This window comes from Colobus angolensis, unplaced genomic scaffold, assembly GCF_000951035.1.
Source record: "Colobus angolensis palliatus isolate OR3802 unplaced genomic scaffold, Cang.pa_1.0 Scaffold79, whole genome shotgun sequence".
NCBI lineage: Eukaryota > Metazoa > Chordata > Mammalia > Primates > Cercopithecidae > Colobus > Colobus angolensis.
The window spans coordinates 1,506,273-1,515,057 of record NW_012121709.1 but is presented as its reverse complement, the minus strand read 5'-3'; the positions used below and the strand labels follow the sequence as shown (position 1 = coordinate 1,515,057).

General features: G+C 50.6%; 1 protein-coding gene across 1 annotated transcript in view; it reads right to left on the bottom strand.

Moving 5' to 3' along the window:
* PLBD2 (phospholipase B domain containing 2) overlaps positions 1 to 8,785 on the bottom strand; it is a 49,228-nt gene that overhangs the window by 18,053 nt on the left and 22,390 nt on the right. Inside the window, exons 4-5 of the mRNA XM_011928733.1 lie at positions 8,726 to 8,785; positions 622 to 715 (exon numbers count right to left, since the gene is read on the bottom strand). Of these exons, the coding sequence (XP_011784123.1) occupies positions 622 to 715; positions 8,726 to 8,785 (154 nt within the window). The remainder of the gene's footprint in view (positions 1 to 621; positions 716 to 8,725) is intronic.

Here is an 8,785-nt window from a genome sequence, read left to right as displayed (position 1 = left end):
TTCATCATCCCAGAAAGAAACCCCATATCCATCAGCAGTCACTCCCCAGTCCCCACAAGTCCCTGGCACCCACTAGTCGGCTTTCTGTCTCTGTAGATTTGCTTATTCTGAACATTTTATATAAATAGAATCATACAGTATGTGCCCTTTTGTGGCTGGCTTTTTTCGTTTAGCATGTTTTCAAGGTTCTTTCATGTTCTGGTATGTGTCAGTCCTTCATTCCCTTTTACAGCCAAATAATGTTGCATTGTATGATAGATCACATTCCATGTATCCATTCATCAGCAGCTGGGCATTCCAGTTGTTCCCACTCCCTTACTTTTGTTAAGCTACTTTTACTGCATGCGATGAGTCCCTGAATAACGTATTATTTTGCTTTACTTGTTATTGAGCTTTATAAGAAATCAGACAATATCAGAAGTGGGTGAGAGCCAGGCACAGTGGCCGGCCCCCTAATGTAATTTTCTAAAGAATACGTGTCCACTTTTTTTCCCCAAATAGATGGAGGGCTATGGCAGGAGTTGGGGGGCCTACTCTGCACACATCTCAAAAGCACGCTGGGGAACACGCTGGTGGGGGTGGGGGAGGGTGAGAGGCCCATGTCCCCACCTTGGCCCTTACCTCCTCCGACACAGCAGCCTCCACCACGCCAGCTGCGTAGGCCTGCAAGCTGTCATTGTATCCACCACTCGTGCCCAGCTCCAGAAAGGCCCACCTGGAGGGAAAGGAGGGGACAATCAGTGAGTGGCAGAGGCCCCTAGCTAGACACACAGCATCTCCAGGCTTACGCCATGAAAACGACACAGTGGTCAGTAGACGCTCACGTGAATGTCCGCCTGTCCATCTTTGTGAGCTTGCAGGATTAAATCCCTCCAAGAGGAACTACTGGCTCAAAGGGCACATGTATTTTTGATTTTTGTAGATATTGACAAACAGCCTCCCCCAAAAATGCAGGACCCATCTACATTCCCTCACCCACAATAACACCAGCTAACATCCACTGAGGATGAGATGTTAGCTCTGTGCCAAGCCATGTTCTAGTCACTTTCATGTCCGTTAACTCATTGAGTCTCTGTGATAATCCTATAATCCTATAAGGTGGGCCGAGTTATCAACCCCATCTTGTCCCTCTTGCAGAAGAGGAGGAAATTAACACACAGACTTATGTCACATGCCACCCCCACCCCTATGTCCATGCCCTTTGCCACGAGACTACAGTCCTCCACCAATGGCCAAGTATCCTTCCCTGCTCCTTCATTTGGGCTTGGTTGTGTCACTCGACCTGCTTTGGCCAATGGAATGTGGATGGAAGTGACAGCGTGCTGGTTATAAGATTAGCCTTCAGGAAGCCTCACTTGCCCCTTTGTGCCTCTGCCATCACCATGGGAAGAACAAGCCCCAGCCAGCCCACTGGTCCCAGGGATATGAGAGCCACACACGCACACCCGGTCTGTAGAGCTGCAGCGTGAAGTAGAGCTGCCCCAGCAGCCCCACGAATCCATGAGGATTAATGTTGTTGGTTTAAGCCCTTGGGTTGGGGCTGGTTTATCACACAGCACTGCTGCCCAATACTAGCGGATACACCTGAAAGGTCACAGAGTTGGCAGGGGCAGGATTCACTTCCAGGCAGGCTGGCTCCCACTCCTCTGAAGGAGTGCTTCTCAACCTCTGCTGTATATGCAGGTCACCTGAAGGCCTGGTTAGAAGGCAGATTCTGATCAGTTCTGCGATGGGGTCTGAGACTACATTTTTTTTTTTTTTTTCCTGAGACAGAGTCTGGCTATTCCCCAGGCTGGAGGACACTGGCATGATCTCAGTTCACTGCAACCTCTGCCTCCTTGATTCAATTGATTCTCCTGCCTCAGTCTCTGGAGTAGCTGGGATTACAGGTGTGAGTTACCACACCCAGCTAATTTGTGTATTTTTAGTAGAGACAGGGTTTCACCATGTTGGCCAGGCTGGTCTTGAACTCCTGGCCGCAAGAGATCCGCCCACCTCAGCCTCCCAGAGTGCTGGGATTATAGGCACTTTGTTAAGCTACTTTACAGTAGCTTAAGGCCACTGCGCCACAGTTTTTTTTTTTTTTTTTGAGACAGCATCTTGCTCTGTCACCCAGGCTGGAGTACAGTGGCATGATCTTGGCTCACTGCAGCCTCCAGCCTCCCAGGCTGGGTGTGGTGGTGCGTGCCTGTAGTCCCAGTTACTCTGGTGGCTGAGGCATGAATCGCTTGAACCTGGGAGGTTACAGTAAGCTAAGATTGTGCCACTATACTCCAGCCGGGGTGACAGAGTAAGACTCTGTCTAAAAAAAAAAAATTATTCCAACAACCCTATGACATGGGTTTTATTCTCCCCATTTTACAGATGTAGGGAACCGAGGCTCCCACATAACACAGTGAGATGAAGTGATTTGCCCAAGGTCACATAGCAGGTGAGCAGCAGAGCTGAGACTAACATTCTTGAGTGCATGCTCTGTGCCTCTAACTCAACTCAGGTTTGTGGGGGAGTGTTGGGGGCAAGGAGGTATAGTTCTTATCAAATGCAGATGACAGCCATGAACTTCGGGCTAATGATTCACATATCGCAGATAAGGACAGAAAAAAACTAAGATTTTAAATTTCAAGGACAATGGAAGACAAAGAGTTTGGGTTTCAGGTCCCTCCAACTTGGTCTGAATCCCTGGGTAGATCCCTTCTTGGTTATGTACCCTTGGGCAAACTGCTTTACCTCTCGGGGCCTCGGTTTTCTCATCTGTAAAACGGCAGAGTGACTCCCCCTTCAGAGGACTGCTGTGGCATATGCCAGGAGAGAACACACATTATGCACTCACTAAGTATTTGTCTCATCAAGAATCTGAGAGGTGATGGCGCAGTGGCTCATGCCTGTAATCCTAGTGCTTTGGGAGGCCGACGTGGGAGGATCACTTGAGGCCAGGAGTATGAGACCAGCCTGGGCAACAAAGTGAGACCCCCCTCTCTACAAAAAATACAAAATAAATTAACCAGGTGTGGTGGTGCTCGCCTATAGTCACAGGAGGCTGGGGCTAAGGTGGGAGGATTGCGTAAGCCCAGGAGGTCGAGGCTGCAGTGAGATATGATCGTACCACTGTACTCCAGTCCAAGCAGTAGAGCAAGATGCTATCTCATAAAAAAAAAAAAAATCTGAGAGGGTAGGAGTTTGAGGAGACCCGATGAATGTGATGATGGGAGGAAGATTATAACAGGGCACAATATGCAGATCCCTCATGATAAAAGCTGGCAGTGGATCAAAGGAGACCTTGGACAAACTGCATAAAACCAAAAAAACTGCAGTCACGAGCCCCAGTAGTAACTGAGTGGCCAGTGGCCTCCTCCAGGGCACACCTTCTAGCAAGGGTAGGCTCAGCCAAGACCTTGGCACTGAGGTCCCGGAGACGGGCAGCGGTTAGGAACCCATTCCCTGGCCGGATGCTCATACAGCCCTGCAGAGATGGGCATAAGGGCCCTTCTTCACAGCAGGACTTTTCTCCAAAGCCAGAAAAGATGGGCCTTCCCGAAACGCCCACCGTTAGGGGCCTGATACAATAATCACACACGCCGTGGCGGACTGATGTGCTGATGAGCAAAGAGGTCAGAGATGAAGTTCAAACAAAAGTAGAGAAGTCCAAATGGTAGCTACAGGCTAAGCCCATATGTAAATGCATCACACACCACATATGCCTATACATTTATATGTATGGAAGAAGGTTTAGGCCTCTTTATGCATGGAAATTTCTGGAAGAATGAGCTAAAAGGCCAGGCGCGGTGGCTCACGCCTGTAATCCCAGCACTTTGGGAGGCCAAGGCGGGTGGATCACGAGGTCAGGAGATCGAGACCATCCTGGCTAACACGGTGAAACCCCGTCTCTACTAAAAATACAAAAAATTAGCCAGGTGCGGTGGCCGGCGTCTGTAGTCCCAGCTACGCGGGAGGCTGAGGCAGAAGAATGGTGTGAACCCAGGAGGCGGAGCTTGCAGTGACCCGAGATCACACCACTGACTCCAGCCTGGGCAACAGAGCGAGACTCCACCTCAAAAAAAAAAAAAGGAAAAAAAAAGCTAAAAATGTTTATATCTAGGAAGAACGGTAGGGAGAGGTTTTTACTTCCCATATCCCATCCCCTCTTTCTAAACTGCTAGAAATTTGTTTTGTTTTCTTTTGTTTTGTTTTGTTTGAGATAGGGTCTCACTCTGCCACCTAGGCTGGAGTGCAGTGGCGTGATCACAGCTTACTATAGCGTCACCTGGACTCAAGCAATCCTCCCACCTCAGCTTCTGAGAGGCTGGAACTACAGGCAGGCACCACCATGCCCAGCTAATTTTTTATATTTTTTGCAGAGACAGGGTCTCACCAGGTTGCCCAGGCTGGTCTCAAACTCTGGGCTCAAGCAATCCTCCTGCCTCGGCCTCCCAAAGTGCTGGCATTACAGGTACAAGCCACTGTGCCTGGTCAGAACACTTTAGAGTGCATCTATAATTAGATGTACTTATTAAAGACTACTCTTCGGCCAGGCACAGTAGCTCACACCTGTAATCCCAGCACTTTGGGAGGCTGAGGTGGGCAGATCACTTGAGGTTAGGAGTTCAAGACCAGCCTGGCCAACATGGTGAAACCCCGTCTCTATTAAAATCACCAAAAGAAAAAAAAAATAGCCAGGTATAGTGGCGCACACCTGTAATCCCAGCTACCAGGGAGGCTGAGGCAGGAAGATCACTTGAACCTGGGAGGCGGAGGTTGCAGTGAGCCAAGATCATGCCACTGCACTCCAGCCTGGGCAACAGAGCAGCCTATCTCAAAAAAAATAAATCAAATGAAGACTACTCCTTATTCAGAGAGTATGTCCTTCCTGCTTGTTTGCTCTAAAATTGCCAGTCTTTTATGAGATAAACACTGACAGGGGCTGACAAATATTGCTCTGCTTTGTTTTTAATGCACTTGCTTGACAAAAAGTTGGCAGCAGTAGATCTGTTTCCTCAATCTTTTTTTTTTTTTTTTCCTGGAAAATCTATGGGCTGCGATTTCATGCCAGGGGCAGCTAATGTCTCAGAGATGACTCAAGAGTCTAATCAAGGTGCCTCTTGAAAGAAGCCACATTTGAAAAAGTCGGACCACTGATATGAGCAGGGTGCCACAAATATCTCACAAATATCAGCACCCCTCTTCCTCAGTGTAGTATGGCCTTGGACGCTCTCCATTATATGGGATGTCCCCTGTATCTGTGGTCTATCACTCCTATCTCAGCCTAAGTTTTCTTTTTTTTTTTTTTTGAGACAGGGTCTCACTCTGTTGCCCAGGCTGGAGTGCAGTAGCACAATCACAGCTGGCTGCAGCCTCAACTTCCCAGGCTCAAACGAGTAGCTGGGACCACAGGCATGTGCCACCACACCCAGCTACTTTTTAAATTTTTTGCAGAGACAGGATTTCACCATGTTGCCCAAGCTGGTCTCAAAATCCTGGCCTCTCGCCATCCTCCTGTCTCGGTCTCCCAAAACGTTGGGATTACAGGCATGAGCCACAGCGCCCGGCCTCCTTTCTCATTCTCGATGGTATAGATTCATCTCTTGTGATTGTTCAAAGAAACAGCTGGGCCTTATTTATCCATTTTACTGGACTGGTTTTGCCTGCTGGTTGGTGGATTTGGGATGCTTCCCCGTTTACTAATTTGTTAATTCCCCCTTATTTTGATTCACTGCCTCTCTCAATGGGATGGTGATTTACTTTAAGCAACCTCATCGATAAGGTGCTGGTCAATGGGATCAGATCAGGGAAGGAAGACAAAGTAAGGTTGGAGGATACAGCTTCCCCAGGACCAGAGCCAGAGCTAGACTGAGGCAGGTTCTGCTCCCAGTGACATCTCTGATCTCCAAGCACCAAATCCTAAATGTTTCCAGGCTGTGTGGGGGTGTTGGCCCAAAGTCAGATATGGCACAACTGAAAGAAGGTACCGAGCACAGTGGCTCACATCTGTAATTCCAGCATTTGGGGATGCTAAGGTGAGAGGATCACTTGAGCCCAGGAGTTCAAGACCAGCCTGGGCAACATGACAAGACCCCTGTTTCTACAAAAGAAAATTTTTTTAATTAGCCAGGCATGGGGGTGCGTATCTATAGTCTGAGCTACTTGGGAGGCCGAGGTGGAAGGATTTCTTAAGCCCGGGAGTTCAAGGCTGCAGTGAGCCGTGATCACACCACCGCACTCCAGCCTGGACAACAGAGTGAGACCCTGTCTCAAAAAAAAAGAAAAACAACAACAACAAAAAAAACCTTTTTTAAAAACTAAAAAGACAAAGGATTATGGAGTAGGGAGAATTTATCCTGATAATCCCAGGATCCCCAGTGGCAAAATCTGGGGATTTCACCAGGAAGGAAGAGGCATCCCAATTCTGAGTGAACAGAGGCATCAAATCCTTGCCCCCACCCTCCGAAATAAGACACAGAGTTCCCCACAGATCAGAGATTCTGCTCATCAGGAGCCAGGACACCCCCTATGACTTTCTTTCATCTGACCCTGAGTCCTCAAGCAGCTGTCTCTGAGGACTTCATTTTCCTGCCTATAAAAAGGGGCTCGCTGTATGGTCTTCCCCACATCAGAGCCTCAAGTGCTGGCAAACTCAAAGGGAAAGGGGCATGTGAGCGTAAGAGGAGCGGACGAGAGAGGGTGCTGAAAACAAGCCAGAAAGGCCGAGATGGGCAGATCACCTGAGGTCAGGAGTTCGAGATCAGCCTGGCCAACATGGTGAAACCCCATCTCTACTAATAATACAAAAATTAGCCGGGCGTGGTGGCACACATCTGTAATTCCAGCCACTCGAGAGGCTGAGACACAAGAATCGCTTGAACCCAGGGGGCGGAGGTTGCAGTGAGCCAAGACTGTGTCCCTGCACTCCAGCTGGGCAACACAGTGAAACTATGTCTCAAAAAATAAAATACAAATAAAAATAAACAAACAGTGCTTTCTGTGACCCCAGTGAATTTCCATGACCCTTTTGGCCCTACCTTGAGATGAAGGAACAGGCTCAGAGAGGTGAAGGGATTTGCCCAAGGTCACACAGCAGAGGGGCTGAGCCTGGAAGAACTTTCCATCCAGCACAATCAAGGAAGCCTTCTCTCCACTTCCATGTTTACCATAGTCAAGAGCAACACAGCCCAGCAGGGGCCTCCAGAGGCCAAAGCCCCCTGCCCATGCTGGGCCTCGCTCCTGCCCCTCCTCTCCTGCCACAGTTCTGTCATGCCCTCTTGATTCTGCTATGCAGGGCCAAAAACATGAGTGAGTCAGCAAATAATGGGTCACCAGATCCCAGAGTCCCGGTGGCCCCCGAGGCCAGCCATAAAGCTTCAGTTCCCTCCACAGATGCCAGCTCACTCTGTGGCCTCCTCTCTCTGGGAGCCTTCCCAGATTGACCCCCACCCAGCGCCTGTGTGTCTGCAGCTAATATCTCCCCCAAATCTCACATCTGTTTGATGTACCCCCCCAAGTGCCACCAGAATGGGGGTGGGTGTCCTCGGCATCCTGTGTCTCCCCAACACCTGCAGAGGTCAATGCATGCTAGCAAAATGGATAGGGGCTGCAGTGAGAGGAGGCCCTTTCTGCTGCAGGGGGCACAGTGGTCTGAGCACAGACCACATCCTGCGCATATCCTAGTGCTAAGGTTCCCTAGCATCATCTGGGCACTAGGATATGAGGGATGCACGCTGGGTTCCCTAAGATCCCCCAGCACAGCCTGGATCCAGCATCTGGGCCCTGCTGACAAGGCTTTGAAGCTGATCCTTCCCACTCCCACTGACTCTGATTTCCCTTCTGCCGCTGTCTGTCTTTCCCACTTAGTAGGGACCCCCACCTTGCTCAGTTGTGTCCCTAAGGCCAACCATCAGGATAATGAATAAATGAAAGGGCACAAGCCCTTGTACAGAACTTACAGCACATGATCACCCAACTAGAGCGCATCCTCAAAATCTGGGCCACAGATGGGGAAACGGGAGCCCAGACAGGCGGAGGAGTTAGGTGAGACTCACACATCAGAATTGCCTGCATCCCAGCAATAAAGATGGTGAGCATGGCTGCCAAACACAGCATCCAGCCAAGGACTTCCCCTTGGACCAGGACACAGAAGACAAGGGAGGAGCAGAGCCCTAGCAAGGTACTAAATGGGTCTACGTGACTTTAGGGACCCTCCGCTTTTGGACTGGCCTGGAACCCAGGTTCAGTCCTGCTGCCCTGGCACTGGAAGGGAGGCAGGGGGCTGGCACCCACGAGCAAGCCACAGCCAAGCAGGTGAGAGTTAGCCTCCTGCTGAGTTCTCACTATCCCTCAGGCCTGGGGAGAGGGGCTGGCCTCCATGGGGTGAGGGGGCAAAGTCTGGGGAAAGGAGCTGGTCCCCGTGGGGATAGAAGTTACCCACCAGCCATGGACCTGGTCCAGATGCAGGCACTGCGACCTCGGTGGTGGGGAACTGGCCTCTTGGGGACAAAAGTACTGTCACCACTGGCTGAAGGCAAGGACAGGCCCCATGAGGTGAGGGATGCCGCAGTGGCCCCCTCTCAAATAGGGGACCTGGTCCACAGGGCGGTGCTGCAGCCTCGGGAGTAGCTGACCCCCAGAGAAACAGGCGCTCCCACCTGGTAAGAGGCCGGTCCTGGGAACAGGAGAGGTCTGGCGCCACGCACCCCCCTCCCCCGATGGCCCCGCGTGAGGACAGGCCAACCCTTACCCGGTCTCGCGGATGGCGTTGGTGAGGTTGGCCCAGGCCACGGCGTCAGGGTGACGGCCG